Source organism: Danio rerio, chromosome 15 (assembly GCF_049306965.1).
Source record: "Danio rerio strain Tuebingen ecotype United States chromosome 15, GRCz12tu, whole genome shotgun sequence".
Taxonomy (NCBI): Eukaryota; Metazoa; Chordata; class Actinopteri; order Cypriniformes; family Danionidae; genus Danio; species Danio rerio.
Window position 1 is genome coordinate 6,488,713 of NC_133190.1, and position 18,143 is coordinate 6,506,855.

The 18,143-nt window shown below is 36.9% G+C and overlaps 2 protein-coding genes across 5 annotated transcripts in view; both read right to left on the reverse strand.

The window, feature by feature from the left end:
- The window catches only part of atm (ATM serine/threonine kinase), a 537,450-nt gene that overhangs the window by 78,830 nt on the left and 440,477 nt on the right, over positions 1–18,143 (reverse strand). The window lies entirely within an intron of this gene.
- Positions 1–18,143, reverse strand: part of dscamb (Down syndrome cell adhesion molecule b) — a 268,823-nt gene that overhangs the window by 65,307 nt on the left and 185,373 nt on the right. For 3 of the 4 annotated variants that reach the window (XM_073924332.1, XM_073924331.1, XM_009291474.5), the window contains exons 9-11: positions 14,343–14,621; positions 13,441–13,560; positions 4,236–4,415 (exon numbers count right to left, since the gene is read on the reverse strand). The exons of the other annotated variant lie outside the window; for it this stretch is intronic. In XM_073924332.1, the coding sequence (XP_073780433.1) occupies positions 4,236–4,415; positions 13,441–13,560; positions 14,343–14,621 (579 nt within the window). The remainder of the gene's footprint in view (positions 1–4,235; positions 4,416–13,440; positions 13,561–14,342; positions 14,622–18,143) is intronic. 4 annotated transcript variants of the gene reach the window in all.

Below are 18,143 nucleotides of genomic sequence, written 5' to 3' on the forward strand. Positions count from 1 at the left end.
GCTTCAAGTCCGGGATGACAATAATTAAATCATTCACTGTAAAGTCTATGGGACGGAGCTTTCAGGTAACTGTTTGCCACATCTACACATTTTAAGCACAAGAGGTTCTTTTTAATCCTTCATTTAACCGCCAGATGCTGTCAGCCTTGCAAGTGGCAGCTTTATGTAAAATTTAACACCCCGTAAAGTACACCATCGCAAAAGGGCCTGCACTGATTAAGATTAAACTAACATTGCAGCTCATGAAAAAAACAGTATTGCTATTAAAATTACGTATGTAAATAATAAGTTATATGTCAAAAGCATCTGTGCAATATCAGACAGTACCCGTGAGAACACAGCACAGTAACATATCGTTAACAGATTCATTCATGCCAAGCAGTGCGTGCAGGGGCCGGTAAGCGGTCAGTGTATCTTTTGGTCAATCAATTACGTTATAAAAATGTATTTTCTTGTGATTACGGGTTTTTGTTTGGACATATTTTCCTCACGCATGCAATTTTTTATTTTTTTTTTGGCTTTTTAGTTTTGATTAGTGTTGATTTAAAATGCAACAAATCTGTTTATAAAACTTGTAGTCACAGTGCTCATCAAATGTGGTGGGTGCGACTCAATTTTGGCTGGTGCGCATACATTTTTTAAAGTTAGGAGCACCAGTTCTACCAAGCAAAAATGTTAATTCCGAGCCCTGTAATGTATAGTAAATATAGTTAAAATATTGTGACAGCTTAAAATAAGTTATTTTTATTGTTTGTATATGCTTTGGTAGTGGTGGGTTGCACGAGTTCTTAACGATCTTACATTGGGGGTCGCTGGCTTAAATGTTTGAGAACCACGGACATACAAAACCAAGAAACTTAATTCCATATACTCTTTCTATAACTTTCTATACCATGTCATTTGAAATAACTAACTTCTTGAGCGTGATTATTGAAGTGCTTCCGACATCTGATCCTTTCAGAAAAGGACAAAGTGAGAGAAGCACGAAGAAACAAAGGATATATATATATATATATATATATATATATATATATATATATATATATATATATATATATATATATATATATATATATACACACACACACAAATATATATATACATCATGTGGTATATTGTGTTGTTTTTGAACCCAAAAAAGGACTAAATATATGCTGTGTGTAGTTTTAATGTAATTGATAACATATAGGAGACTGTAAGGGTGTGTATGTGTTCATATATGTTGCCTTTTTAATTTATCTTATATAATTGCAGGCATTACAGTACGCTACTAGTAGGCTATTAGTACATTGCACTTTCTGATCTTATTTGTTTTACGATAAGAGTCCAAAGGAAAGTGACGTAAAAAGAGTCCAAAGGAAAGTGGCGTAATGCAAAAAACGAGTGCCACTGCTCACTTCTCCTCATGCCAGAGTGGGCATAAATGCTGTGTAGTGGGTTTAATGGAGGGGACGTAAGTCTTTGCCTGCTCAACAAATAAACAGTTGACCAAGGAGCACACTACCGTACACACAGTAGTCAACAGGGCAGAAGACCCTCAGGCCCAGACACACACTCAGTTACACACACACACACGAGCGCGCTCCTGAGATAGAGTGGCACAGTATAAACAAAGAACCAAAAATTACATAAACAAAACATTTAAAATAATACAGCTTAAAATAATACCCGGAATTATTAGCCCCCCTGTATATTTTTTCCCCAATTTCTGTTTGATGGAAAGAAGATTTTTTTTCCAACACATTTCTAAACATAATAGTTTTAATAACTAATTATTTCTTATAAGAGATTTATTTTATCTTTGCCACGATGACAGTACGTAGTATTTTACTAGATGTTTTTCAAAATACTAGTATTCAGCTTAAGGTGCAATTTAAAGACTTAACTAGGTTAATTAGGTTAACTAGGCAGGTTTGGGTAATTAGGTAACTTATTGTATAACAGTGGTTTATTCTGTAGACTATCAAAAAAAAAAAAAAAGCCTAAAAATGTTTTTTAAAAAGTTAAAAGCTGCTTTCATTATAGCCGAAATAAAACAAATCAGACTATACATGAAAGATCTACTTTTGTGAACTAGTCCCTGTTTTTTTTAGCTCAATCACAACGAAACCAGTGTTGTAAGAATCTCTGGACTGAGTAGATCAATAATTATAAAAAAAAATAATTAACTTTCTACTTTGGACAGCTACAACAGGCTCATTTACAAAAGGGGTGCGTCTACATGAACCTACATGACTGTAAACCCATAAGGAAAACTCAAAACATCACTGAATTTGGTGAGCATGTGACATATCAATATTAGCAAACATGGAAAATTTTGTGGAGATTGGGCCAGATCTGAAAAACACAGTGTTTCAATGTATGTTGATGCTTAATACAGTGTTCCAATTACCATTTTAGCCACTAAATGGATCAACTTGAATTTGGCATGCAGTGTATTTCCTGAAAGGGGAAAGGACATACTGTAAAAAACTAGCCGCCATTTGCCAATTAAATTTGAGCACCCATTAGCCAAAGTAGTAGATCAGAATGAAACTTGGTGGGCATATTGGACTCATGGGTCTAGAGGTCTGTAAAAATCTTGAATGAAATCAACCACTAGGTGGTGATTTTGAGTTTTTTATGTTTATTGATTGTCTATTATTTTATTTATACTATTTTTTATACCATTTTTGTCACTAAATGTAATTAAACATACTTCAATGTTAATTTCTGCTTAAAACCATTATAGCCACTAGATGGCTGCAAAAGACCACTTTATTAATTTCTATCTTTCATTTTTAGCAGTAAGTCACTAAAATAGAAATTAATATCGTTCTAAATCACACCTGTCAACCCTCCCGTTTTTCCCGGGATTCTGCCGTATTTTACAGTTCTATCCCGCTATCATCCAGTAAAGGTATTTTCCCATATTTATCCTGTATCTTTAGTCTTTCTCTGAAGGGTGGCAAGAAACATTCAAGAGCCGAACCTCTCTATACGCAACCCATACAACCGAACCACTAGAGGCCCCCCCTTGCTCCTATATGCGAGTTTTTCTGTGCTTTCGCTTTGTTTTGGCACGAAAACACTTTGAAATAAATATAAAATGGCGTGATTACCCTTCCTTTTCGTTACAGGTGCCGTCACCCCTCCTATACAATCCTCAAAACAAGCATATAATGGTTCATGACTGTCAGCTGACGCGCTTCATAGTGATAAATAGACGCTGTATCCCAAACGGATTCTGTGCACGCGATATGAAGCGGAGAGTAAGACTGGGTTTTGGGTGCATGTTTGAACAGACATATACACATAAATAATAATAATATTATCTAAAGATGTCGATCTTGGTGTTTTTTTATCAAACACAACTAATTTCGTCTTAAATGAGCATAAAAAGTCAGGAAAGCAGTCGAAAGCTTTCATTATAATGTTAGATGTGTGCATTTTCAAAGTGACACCTGTTATTTAATGTAATCACATGAAAAAATCTAAATAAATGAGAGATTCATTCGTTGCCCTTTAATCAGAATGTGTAAGTTATACAGTAACGAAATGGCTAATGAGATTTGGTAGCTATTTCATTGTAATAGCGATTAATTTTAATAAGCTGAACTCTTTGCTAATGTATTTGCTGCTTTTGGTTTATTTTGTAAATAATTTTCATTTTCAGATATTCTATTTTTTTCGATCATGCCTTATTATGTTTACAGTAAAAATAGTGAAAAGTATTATACGTAAAGAATTACTCAGAAAAAGTTGTCAGTAAGCTTTTTGTTCCTAAACATTCATGTGAGATATCTACATATGACACAAAATATATAAGCATGTTTAATAATTATTTATTATGTTGTTATTAAATTGAAATATTTCATTAGACTGTGTGTGTGACAGTGTGTACTTCATCATAGACATGTTTTACTGTAATTATACATTTTGGGTTGTCCTGGAATCCTGTATTCCTGTAAACTGGCTTCCTGTAACCCCTCGTAACCCGCTTAAACCCTGGTCATCGTCGCTTGCTTATGATCACATAACGTAATCATCACTTTGGGAAATATGAACGTAAAATATGAACAATTCTTTTGACATAATAACTACTTAATAATATTAAAGTAGAATAAAGCTTTATTTCCATAAAACTGCTTTTAAATGATGTAGCATTTAAACTGCTATGCAAAAAAATTGCATTGGTAGTGAATTACTTCATACATTTACACGCACACACACATATACACTTGACAGGGTCTTACTTTTAACGGTGAGGTACATGCTCTTGCTGATATCGGCTCCCACGTCATTGCTGACCTTGCACAGATAAAATCCAGCATCTTCCTCCAGGACGTGTTTTATGAGCAGAGAGCCGTTCTCCAGGAGCTGGACGCGGGAGCCAGAATTCAAGGCAATGGGCTGGAACTGAGGAACGCCAGCACCTACCACAGAAAAGAGAAGATAAATAGACAACCCATACTCTGCATTTTTAAATATTACTGTACATATTCATTCGTCTAAAAAATGGGGTGCCCAAACATTTTTCTATGAAGGGCCAAAAACCCTGATCGGGGCTAGTTGGCCGAAGGTAAATATTTGCCATGGGTAATTTCCTAATTTAATGAATAATGTTTAACAATGTCTAGAAAACATTGCTTTATATTAACTAATCCGGTATTCTTTTACATTTTATAATGAACTTATTACATTATAAACAAAACAAACTCATTTATAACAAAACTACACTAGTTTTTGCCTTGATTTGCTTAGCGATGTCTTTTGCATAGTCCTCTATCCGTCTAGTGATCGTATTTACGACAATTCGATTTAAGATTCAGTTACAACATTTAATTGGAACATTTCATTCTATTTTTCTCTAAATAAATTAAATAAAAAGCAATAAAAGGAACAAAATAAAGGTTACGTAAAAATTAGAAATGACAATGTCTGTGTTAAAGGCACCACCAACTTTGGCCCACAGGCCCTACTTTGGACATCTCTGTTCTAAAGTATAAAACAGTAGAGATTTTTCAATGTTTGGCATCTTGTACTTGCTAATTTTGCACCAAAAACGTAATAAAATTAGTCATATTATTGTTAAATTTTATTTACATTTACTAACTCACTTTCAGTCAGCTTATTCCCTGTTTTATCAGTGGTTGTCACAGAGGAATGAACTGCCGACTACTCTGACATATGTTTTACACATCCTTATTGCCGTAACCAAGAACTGAGAGCACAAGCAACAGTTTTGGGAAACACGAAAGGTCTTTAATGAACCTAAAAGAGCACATGTCACTCCGCTGCTCATCCGTTTGCACTGGCTGCCAGTTGCTGCTCGCATCAAATTCAAAGCTCTGATGTTTGCTTACAAAGTGACTTCTGGCTTTGCTCTGTCTTATCTGCTCTCACTTCTGCAGATTTATGTGCCCTCCAGAAACTTGCGTTCTGTGAATGAACGTCGCCTCGTGGTTCCATCCCAAAGAGGGAAGAAATCACTTCAGTCTGCCCAGTTGGTGGAATGAACTCCCTAACTACATCAGAACGGCAGAGTCACTTGCTGTCTTCAAGAAACGACTAAAAACTCAACTATTTAGTCTCCACTTTCCTTCCTAATCTGCAATTCCCTCTCTGGCTCCACCGCTAACTGTATTACAAAAAATAAATAAATAAAAAAACGAATGTTTTGCGTCTTACACTTTACATACCTGAAACTTGCCTACAGGACTTATTTATTGTTGCTCTTATAGTTGTGTAAATTGCTTCCTTGTCCTCATTTGTAAGTCGCTTTGGATAAAAGCGTCAGCTAAATGACTAAATGTAAATGTATTTTGTGAACACAGCATGGAATAACTATACCAGGTAAACATCTCAGCTTTGTGGAAATATTATTATGACTAAATCTGCTATTTAATCACAGTTAGCTTTGTTATTTTTTGGCTTTCAAATTCCAATTGCTTTGGTATGTTAAAAATGATTTTAATAACAGTTATACTTTCCATGGATTATTTCTAAAATGTAAACGTCAGATGGAGCTTCCAGCTTAGGCATTTTTCAGAAGTTATTCCAACACAGATACATGATTCAAATAATTTAAAGACTGCGATAGATCAAGACATTTGCTTGACTGCAAACTCTAATTACAGGTATTACATTTTTATTCTGGCTCTTCTTTTAATTGTATGCAAACTTTTGAATGATGTATCACTAATAATACAATATTTTAAAAGGTATTAGCAGCCACATAAGCAACAAATCACAATATCACAATAAAAAGGAGTTCTAAAAGAAGCCTGGAGAAATATCTGTTATAAACGTTCAGCTTTATACATATAGTCTAAAATATAATTCACTTGAAGTCAGCTCTAATAAAATAGGATAAAAATATTGTAATCTTAAACATCTGTTAATACATTAGAATTATATCCTTTTAGGTTTAATTTCCTCTCCAGTTATGCTGTGTTTGCATTTAACGATTTCTTTATTAGATTTATAGATCTCTGAGGGGAAGTGTTTTGTATCTGGTGTGTCATGTCTGGATTAGGATTAGTGGACAGTGAGGGATTCAATAAAATAACATTAACCATAATACCACACCAGCAATTTAATCTGCCAAAGCTACAGCATATCTGGCAACAAAATAAAACAACTTTGACTAACAGTTAAGATATACACTTTTCTGAAATATATTCATTTTGAAATTTTTAAATGGGCTGTATGGATAAAAATAAGCCACTTCAGATCTACATACCAACATATGCTGAAAAACTCTTCATCAGGTTTTTCAGATCTACATGAGTTTTCACATCAACTTTGTTTTCTGAGGGTGACCAGGGCTCAATTTTAGTCAGTAAATTATAGGCAGTTAGCTGCACAGTATCCATTCATTTCCCTTCGGGTTAGTCCCTTTATTCATGAACCACCAATTTATAAAGCATGTGTTTTAAACAGAGGATACTCTTCCAGCTGAAACCCAGTACTGAGAAACACCAATACACTCTCACTACGGCCAATTTAATTAATCCAATTCACCTGTAGCGCATGTCTTTGGACTGTAGGGGAAAACGAAGCACCTAGAGGAAGCCCACACAAACACGGGAAAAAACATGCAAGCTCTACACAGAAATGCCAACTGGCCCAGCTGGGACTGCACTGCCACCCCTTTACTACTTTAAAGGTCTTATTGACTGACACTGTATAAACTACATAGATATGTATGTATACTTAACATTTGCCATTTTTATACTGCTTGACTAGCATTAAATGAGTTTACTGTAGGTATGCCTTTAAATCACAGAATCTGTCCAATTTATTGCTGTTGGTATTCTCTTAAAAACACAGAAAATAACTTAAATTTTTTAAATTTTAAATTACACTTAAATTAATATAAATTTTTTTACAGTAGTTTAACCATCAAAAAACTAATATTTTTTAGTTTTTTTTTTATGTGGACACACTGTTAATCAACAGACAATTTCTGTTTTTAATTTATGGTAAACAGTCCTGTTTTTACAGAGGTTTTTCTTTTAGTGAACAGTATTATATTGTCAACTTACATTTTAGCCATTTAAACAGCCACAACTGCACCAACTGTTTGTTTGTTTGTGCTAAAGTTGTGCCTCTGAATGAAGCTGATGTGTTCCTTTTTTCTTTTAGTGATTTATCTGACAGGCTTTACAAAATTAAAGGGGACTTATTACCCAAAAATCACTTTTACACAGGGTTTAAACACAGTTGTGTGGCAAAAGCATGTGGTTATAGCCAGCCTCTAATGGCAAAAATGTATTAATTACATTCTTTATAATCACACTTGACAAAAACAGTCTGCAGAAACACTTTGAATGACAGTATCCCTTTGTACAATTCATTAGAGGGCAAAAGTCCCGCAGACTAGTGACGATCTTACCCCCATTAATATCCGCTCGTTAAGTGTGATGTCACGCGAAGTGGCTTCCTTGTCCAAGCGCTCTATTCAACTGTATGGGGAGACTCATGAAATGGTAATAATAAACGTTTACAAAGTGATAAAATGCTTTCGAAAATCACGATCGCAATATATATGTCCATGCCTAATATCCAATGGCCAGAAAGTGATCAATTTTTTTATAAATTGCTAAAGTTTTGGTATTTGTTATGCAGCAAGCCCAGAGATTGCGCAGAGTTGCGTCTCGCTTACGCACTGCTTAATACGCACAAGAGAGCAATAGGCAAATATCTTTACATATGAAAAAATTTAAATATTAAGGATATATATTGGATATAATAAGAATAGATATAGGATATAAATATAAAGGATTAAAATATTACAAAACATATTATTTTCTAGCCTACATAAATATGAAAAATCACTGCTTTTATGTCTTCTTCATCTCGGGAGGCTTTTTCAGTTCATTCATAACAATTTGCTTTTGTATAATGTTATCATTATTAGCAGTATTATTTATTATATCCATATTTATATTTGTTTTATTAAAAACAAGCTTAGATTTGCCCACCTGTCAGGTTTTAGACGATAAGGGGCACAGCATGTGTTTTAGGATATAACTCAGGTTTTTGACCACACTTCGTTATTGTTATTCATTTATTAGTTTGCTGGAAATTAGAACTAAATTTAGAAATAGTTTTGAAATGAATATTTGTGCTTAACAAACACAATTATTTATTTATAGACTAATTAATGTCTGTGCGTAAAGGTTTCCCTATCCAAGAGTGAATGTGAAAGTAGATCCATTATCTCTCATTCTCACACAGTAGATGCTCTGTTTAACAGTTTTCTGTTAAAAAAAACTGTTAACTGTTTGCTTGTGAAATGCTCATTTTTTTCCACTTAAGACTTACTTTGCATCCTGTAAATAGCGAATGCGCTCTTGGCGCGATGCAGCTGGCTCTTAAAGGGAATGGGAGATGAGACTCTGGTTGGTTTATTCTCAAAACACACCTTTAACTCATTAAGAAAATAAACTCAACCCTTTTAGACCATGCGCCACGGCGCAAAGCAGATTTTTCCGTCCTTAAATTAGCAAAAATGTGTTCTGACACGCCCTGAAAGCGTTTGCGCCCTGCGTTTTGCGCACTGTGCATGGACCGTCAAAATAGAGCCCTTAGTCTGTTTTTAATGTGGCTCTAGTCTATCAGAGTCATGTGTAGCTCCACCCTTTTTTGAAAAGAGGGCAGGAAGTAAAATCTCATTTGAATTTAAAGCAACAGTCACCAAAATGACACAATTTGGATCAAAGCCTAATAGGAGCAATTTTAAAGAGTTATAAAAAAATGATTGTGGAGTATTTTGAGCTGAAGGTTCACATACAGTACACACTACAGGAACATCAGAGACTTATTTGAAATCTTGAAAAAAGGGAGCATAACAGGACCCCTTTAAGATGACGACAACAGAAACATTTACTTCTGAATGTTATAATTTGATGTCTGAACATATGGCAGAAAACATTGTAGAAAATTGTCCTGCTTATCCATCTTTTTTTCTTTTTTTCCTCCAACTCCATCTGACCCTCTTTTCTTTCATCGAAACTCAGCTGAACTCCTCCCTCCTGATGTGCAGCATTTTTTTGGTGTGTGTGTATGTGTGCGTGTGATTATGGATTTCCATTTGTAGGCTTTCATCTGCAATGTGTAGAGAGGGCTTCAAACGCTGCTTCACCTTCAGGGAGAATCAAAGTCGAGCAAGTCACCTGCTCCTGTTGTAATCCAGTAATTCAGCTTCTTTGACCATGACCACATACACCTGTGTCCAGCCCACCTGTCCAGATAACCCCCAAACCACATTACTACCAAAGCCAGACTCTAATTACGCCCACACCAAATGTGTCGGCTTCAGATCCCTTTTATTAGAAGGTCGATCCAGAGAAAACACACATATTTATAAATATACTGCTATCACGCTGCCACGAGTGTGATATTGTGTTTATACAAAAGTTCAACGCCATAATCGTGTGTATAAAAAAGAAAATCAAACACGGAGAGTCTCAAAACCCTTTTGTAAGAGGAACTACTTTCTTCCGCCATTCATTCACATTTGCAGCTGACGTCGTTAGTTCAAGCTGTTACTAATTCACCAACGTCTATTTAAAGCTAGTATTTGAATGATTCTCTAGCGTAATGTCTAAAGTGATGACAAAACAGGTGATTTTGCTGACATTTTAAGATTATAAGGCTGAACGGAATGAAATGCCATTTCAGTCTGCCATCTCAGTCTACAGAGATATCTCTCAGGATTTCTCTGTTACAATCGGGAGATCACAATATTATTATGTTATAAATACAACACTACAACATATAAAAGAGAGAGATCGACTTAGAACGTCATTAACATGTTTAATAATGATTTGATCAGCTGTAGTTTGAAATTACTCTGTTTTCTCTTAGGGCTTATTATACGGTCTATGTCACCATCTTGTGGATGGACATTGTCAACCGTCTTTGCTCAATAACAGGCTAATGGAGGGTCCTCTGCTTGTTGCTGTATTTGGGCGGAGTAATACACAAATGTAAAGGCTTAAGAGGCTGGACAGTGCTGTTACTAGCAGAATATCACACGGCTATCAACCAATCAGATTCAAAAACCTGACAGAACTCTTGTATAAATATTTTTAAGTAGCTTGGTGTACATTATATCATGTACAACAGAGGTGGCCAACCCTGTTCCTGGAGAGCAACCTTCCTGCAGATTTCAGTTGCAACCCATTTTAAACACACTTGAACCAATTAATTAGGACCTGAACACCATGTGATAATTACAGGCAGGTGTGTTTGATATGGGTTGCAACTGAAATCTGCAGGAAGGTGGCTCTCCAGGAACCGGGTTGACCACCCCTGCTGTACAACAATATCATAATGGATTTAAATTGATGCACTGGATATGAATAAAATTATTAAAAATAATATAATTTCAATAATTAAATTATCAGTCTTTACTTACTAATAAAGATGCAAATCTGTCCCTGCAATCATCGGTTTACCTGCTGAGGATTTTATGCCAAATGATGTAAAACAAAAGTGATTGTTATTAATAAAAAATAGCTGGGAACTGGTTAGTGTTAATTAATTAGATGTGTTGCTGTTTATTATATCTAAAGCAATAAACAATGACCCTTGGTAACATAATTGTTGTTTTACATTAAAAAATATAGGTATTTTATCACAATTTAATAATTACAAGCTTTTTATTTTTGCAAAATACAGAGTCTTTTTTTTTCTTTTTCACAGTCTTAAAGGGTTTTGAAACACCAAAACACATTTTTCCAGATGTCCCAAGCTGCTAAAAATACTATTAGAACATATATATTTCACAAAAAAAAGTTGAAAATTGTTTGTTTTTGCATTATTTCGAGCAAATTCATTCTTCCAGTTTGAAAATTAATTTTGAAGGATTACAGTGGTCTGATAAAACGTGGCAAAAACATGTTTGTAAGGAAAAATTTTCATCCAAAAGATTTTCGCTTCTAGAAATGGTAAAATCCAGATTTGCCGCTTGTCTTCTTTAAAAAAGTATGCGGTTCCAGTTGGTGTTGATTGTCTTGTCTCTACAGATTTGGTAAGTGTGCAATCAGTGGTCTTTGTTTATGTTTATTCAGATGGCAAAGTTAGTTCGTATCGTCGTATCGTACTCTTTCAGTTTTAAAGACATACTTTAAGTTTACAGTATGCTAATATCACTGCAATATCACTTCAATATCTACTGTGCAGAGACTGTCCAAAGGGCTAGTACACGATACATTTTTTGAAGAGCGGGGGGTTGTTGTTGTTGTCGCGCGCGTACTGTAGAGCGGTGTTGTCATGCGTGTTCTGATCAGCGGCGTTGTCGCGCACGTATTGAACAGTGGGTGGGGGTGGGGGGGTGGGCATACTCAAGAGCGGTGTTGTCGCGCGCCTATTTAATGGCGGGAGGGGGTGTCGCGGGGGCACTTTTGATAATTTTGGAAGGGCACTTTCTATCCAAGACTAAAAAGGGCATGTGCACTGCACAGGTTTAATCCCCTATGTGCGCACGTGCCTGGAAAGGTCTGCTTTAAATGTTGATCTTCAAGTGTAAACATGTAAACACCTTCAACTATTGCCGTCAACCCTACTACGTGGAAACGTAGTCCCACGGACGTTTCTGGAGACCGCGGAATACGTCCCGGCGGGTACGTACGGCTGCAGTTTTTGTTTTCGCGAATCCGCGAGCACGGTTCGCGCCCACGCTGTTCTCGCATGAACCCGCCGGAGGCCGCTGTCCGACTGACCGGATGATTGACTGCGCGACTGGCCAATCGGTCGACTCGCCCTCCTCCTTCCCCGAACTCGACCAATTTTACCGATGGACCCGCCCGCCCGCTCGCTTCCCTGAACCCGAGCGACAGTTCACAAAAGCCGTCCAAAAAAATAAAAGCCCTGATTTTTTTTTTATTCCACCGCGTTTTTGGATTTCGCCGCGTTCTCACCCTGTCACTAAACTCGTTCACATAATTTTTGGGATTCTGTTTTCGTCTTACCTGATTGCTGGAGCTGGCCTTCCCCGGACTCAAAACCGGTCGCCGTGGTCGACCCCTCTCCGCATATCGAGCCTGCCAACGTACACGCTGAGCTGAGTGGACAAACGGGTTGCAGCGGGGAAGCCCTCCGCAAGGAGGTGAGGCAAGCGCGAAAGGGAACAGCGTCACACCGCCCCGCAGCGTTCGCTTGAAAATAATAAACGCGGCCGTACGTACGCCCCGGGACGTATTCCGCTGTCTCCAGAAACGTCCGTGGGACTACGTTTTCAGAATGAGCTTGGGTTGATTACCGTGGTAAAGGATTTTTGCCACATTTTGTGACAGGATAGACTATACACACACAACTTTCTGACGCTACCTACCGACTGCATCTAAGTTACAGAGAAATGCAGAGGGTTTTTTTTTCTTTCTCTCATACGACGTGCGGTATCAAAGATTGCATTAAAACTACACTCTTCCAGCAGTTCCCCACGTCCAATTTCTCGTTTGTCTAGGGGGGCATGCATGAAATGTTCTTGAATGAAAGTGAAAGTGCCAAACTGCAGTTAAAGTTGACAAATCAATAATTTGCCAAATAATTTGATTACTGATGTCCATGTAAACACAGTCACTGTCTTTCTCCCCTGTGTCTGTGTGTTGTTTTGCCTCAGTGAAAATCAGAGTGTGCCCAAACTGAAACTCCCATTTTTATGCAAAACATTCCAGAGCTGGACAGGCTGGACCCACCCACTTTCCTGACTTTTTAAAAACTAGAGGTGTGAAAACACACTGCTGAGACAGGGAGGTTTCGTGGCCCTTTAATATTTTATATTATGTATTTATATTTCATCTTTTAATAACATAATCTGTTAAAATGTTACCTAGAAAAGCATTTGTGAGATTTACTGATTTCTTTAGAAATTCTAAATTCATACACAGACACTGCACGAACAACAGAAAATGACATACAAATTAATATTCACCAATACTAGCATACCTTTTGAGTGGTTCCACACTATAGTGGGGATTGGATTTCCCTTTGCCGAACAATTCAAGGTAACTGATTTCCCATATATGCCGTCCTGGTCTTTTGGCTGAACCTCAAAATGTGGTGGAACTATGCAAAAAAAACAAAGAATATAACAAGCATGTAAAATGTTTACAAATGCACCATTAAATATGAACATTTTCTAAGAGTTAGCCCTTAGCTGATGATTGATTATAAAGCTTGTTTGGCATGCAGAGCCCTGAATTCGTGAGATCTTTGAGCCCAGGGCTCCCCCTGTTGCAGGGCGAGAGGGAAGTCCGAGTTCAGGTAGGTCTCGAGTACTCCTCTGCTGATAATGTTGGAAGTAGAATAAAATGCTATGAAGTGTCTGTCAATTTAGATTTGTCAATTTACTTATGTTACATGTTTTAGGTCTGTGGGAGGAAACCGGAGAGCCCGGTGAAAGCCCACGCAAACACAAGGAGAACATGTGAACTCCACACAGAAACGCCGACCTGGCCAGGTAGAGTCAGAGCCGGTGGCATTCTTGCTGTGCGACCGTGGTGCTAACCACTAGGCCTCCGTGCTGCCCTGATTAGGAAATGGGAGGAGTAGGGGTGGAAGGGGGGATTCTTCAAGACGAAGATGGTTGAGGTAAGATACTCTGGTTATTTATAGTGGTTAAGGCGTCGTCTGATTGGTGAATCAGCGTTAGCTAATGTGGACCAGGTGCTATCAATCATAAGCGCGTGCTCCTCTCGAAATTAGTTTATAAACAAACTTCACTTAAACAGAACTTAGTGGCAAATACAAAAGAACACATTTATTATACTAAAAAAACTAATCAAATGACTTAAAATTGGAATGAATATTATTAATTAAATGTATACGTTGTAAGACTGATCTCAAACCTTTAACGATGAGCTGTATGCTATGTTCGACGGCTGCAGCTTCATTCCGGGCGATGCAGGTGTAACTGCCATTATGAATTTCCGACAAGTTTGAAATGCGCAGTGAGCTGGTGAAGTCTATGTTGTCGATGGTGACACCCAGGCTGGCGTTGATTGGTCGTCCATCTTTGTGCCAGGTTATAGACATGGGCAGGTCGCCGGATATGACCACACATGGGATGAAGACACGCTGACCAATGGAAGCACTCTGAGAGTCGGAGTGTTGGATAAGAGGGGGCACTGAGGGAAAAATCAGAAAGAGACACTCTTAAAATGCATCAGCAGATGAGTGTTACGATGACTCTATTAACTCGCATGTAAAGTGTCCCTATATAGGGACTTTCCACACAACCCTTCAATTAAAGTCAGCATCAAGTGGAAGTTGCTGAGACTTTTAGTTTGAATATGTTGATGTACTTCCAACTGAAACAGAATATCGAGTAGGGGGACAGGGCTTTCTTTTGCGCATCATTCCCTCATAGCAAACTAACGATAAGAGAGGGTATTAATATACAGTTGCTATTGAATCACTCAGGACCGCCACTCTAAACATAGAAGCAAATGGTATTTTAATTTAAAGATAACTACAACAAACATTTCTTTTTTTTTTGTGGATGAACTTGCCCAGATTAGTTATTCGTTTTAAGAATAACAATGTGACCTAGCAAAACAAACTTTCTACATTTTGAATTTACAAAGACTTTGGGCCCTATCATACACCCGGCGCAGTGTGGCGCAAGGCGCGGCACAACAGTCTTTTGGTAGTTTAAGCTTGGGGCAAGAGTCGTTTTGAGGCGTTGCGCTACGCTGTTTAAATAGCAAATGCATTAGCGCTCATTTGTGCGCCCATAGGCGTTCTGGTCTAAAAAGGGAGGCGTTCTGAGGCGCACTGCTGCCGCGTTGCTATTTTGAGAAACTATAATAGATTTTTCATTTGACCAAAACTAACCCGGTCTAAACTCCGCCGCAGAGTTGCGCCTCGCTTACACACTGCTTAATACGCACAAGAGAGCAATAGGCAAATATCTTTACATATGAAAAAATTTAAATATTAAGGACATATATAGGATATAATAAGAATAGATATAGAATATAAATATAAAGGATTAAAATATTACAAAACATATTATTTTCTAGCCTACATAAATATGAAAAATCACTGCTTTTATGTCTTCTTCATCTCGGGAGGCTTTTTCAGTTCATTCATAACAATTTGCTTTTGTATAATGTTATTATTATTAGCAGCATTATTTAATATATCCATATTTATATTTGTTTTATTAAAAACAAGCTTAGATTTGCCCACCTGCCAAGTTTTAGACCATAAGGGGCACAGCATGTGTTTTAGGATATAACTCAGGTTTTTGAGCTCATTTTGTTATTATTGTTCATTTATTCGTTTGCTGGAAATTAGAACTGAATTTAGAAATAGTTTTGAAACGAATATTTGCGCTTCACAAACAAAATTAATTATTTATAGACTAATTGATGTCTGTGCGTTTAGGTTTCCCTATCCAAGAGCGAATGTGAAAGTAGATCCATTATCTCTCATTCTCACACAGTAGATGCTCTGTTTAACAGTTTTCTGTTAAAAAACTGTTAACTGTTAACTGTTTGCTTGTGAAATGCTCATTTTTTCCACTTACACTTACTTTGCGTCCTGTAAATAGCAAATGTGCTCTTGGCGCGACGCAGCCGGCTCTTAGAGGGAATGGGAGATGAGACTCTAATTGGTTTATTCTCAAAACACACCTATAACTCATTAAGAAAATTAACTCAACCCTTTTAGATCATGTGCCATGACGCAAAGCAGGTTTTCCCATCCTGAAATTAGCAAAGACGCGTTCTGGCACGCCCTGAAAGCGTTTGCGCCCTGCGTTTTGCGTTTTGCGTTTTGCGCTTTGCGCATGGACCGTCAAAATAGAGCCTTTTAAGCCTTTCATCACATGCAAATTACAGAACACTCATAAACCAGAGGTCACCTTAACCGAATATTTTCCATCATTGACGGGTTTTTTTTAGCAGTGACTGAAAGATCTGAAGGTGATCCGTCATTTTGACGGATTGTGCTGAGGGTGATCTATTGTAATTTGTAGCTAACTGTAATTCCCACTCCTGTCCAGCTGATGCCGATTGCCCTTGTTTTGTCTCCTCTTGTCACCGCTGCATACATTTGCAAAAATCTCACAGTTTTTTCCTGGTGAAACAGGTGCTTGCAAGACCGGGAAATCCCACATTCAGAAAATCCAGCAAACTTCTGATCACTTCCTTAGGAGAAATGTTTCCTAACTATAAAACACTGGCTGAAGAGGCGGTACCCAGATAGCAGGTAGTAATCGGCCAGAGCTCGGCTGCCCTTCGGCGCCTCTGGCTCCGACTCGGCATCGGCGAGTGTTATCCGGGCAGAGTGTGGCGTTCGTGGTGCGGCTGTAAAGCACTATCCTGACACCTGTTAACCATATCTGGCCCGAGTCTGTCAGTAGAGTCTGAGAAGCTTCTGGCAATTTTTACAACCCTCTCCATCAAAATGACGGACAATGACAAAGTCTAATGCGACCTCTGAGTTGTACATATATATTATTCTGTGAGATTTGAAGAAATCTTTCAACTAGAGATATCTACGGGATAATCAATATATTGCAGTTTTTTAAAATATTTTACATACACAACACAGAGGCACAAAAAACACCCAAAATGACATGGAGTGCATTTAACATTCTTTAACACGTGGCAAGTCATTGATTATCTTGCTGATTCCATGATAATTTGCCAAGTAATAAACACATTAAAACTAATATTGCTCTTTGCAGTTCAATATTTGTGTCACACTTTACAATAAGTTTCATTAGTTAATGCATTTACTAACATGAACAAACAATGAACAATACATTATATTTCACACACATGCACGGTGACTGAAATTGAAATTAAAATACAAAACATACTGAGCCATTAAGTACAAACAAAACAAAACAACAGTTATAGCTACTTTAAAGGAGAACATTGACGTTTTGAGAAAAAAAAAAAAAAACTGAACTGAAACTAAATTATTAAAAATAAACCTGCGAGACTTAATTTATGTCCTGTGGCAAAAATATTTTTATTATACTTTTAGTGATCTGCTCAAGGTAGGTCAATTTATTTTTTTGCTTTTGATGAAGCAGCATTCAACTTAAGCTCTTTAGACCATGCTTCTGACCATTTCTCAGTGTTTCGCGGCAATGTCTTTAAATAAATAATTTATTTAGACCTATTTTCATTATTCATTTATTTTCATTATTCGTTTATTATTATGTACAATAATTGAGACATAAAATGAGATAGTAAACTATAATCAACAACGAAAATGTAAATAAAAACAGAAATAAAAACATAAATGAAAATGTCTTGTCTTAGTCCTATCAAAATAGATAACACTGAACATCTTTCTATATTTAGGCTAAAAGACTGCTTTATTTATTTAATTATTTATTTATTTAAGACTACTTATTTGTACTGAATGTTTGTGCTTTCATTTTAGTTGTCTTTTATCTTTTCAATTCTATTTTCCAAAATGAATCCTCTTTGCACTTAAAAGGTTTACAATAAAGCAAATTTTAAATGATTAATGATGGAATTATAATGCTTTGACTTATTTTTAAATCTCATGTACAAGCACAGTAGCATATTTAAAGCTGCTGTATACGGTATTTCTGTCCGTTCGCATCCCGTCCCTTTGCGCCCCCTGGCGGCTTATTCAAAAACTGCGGTCATACACTAAAA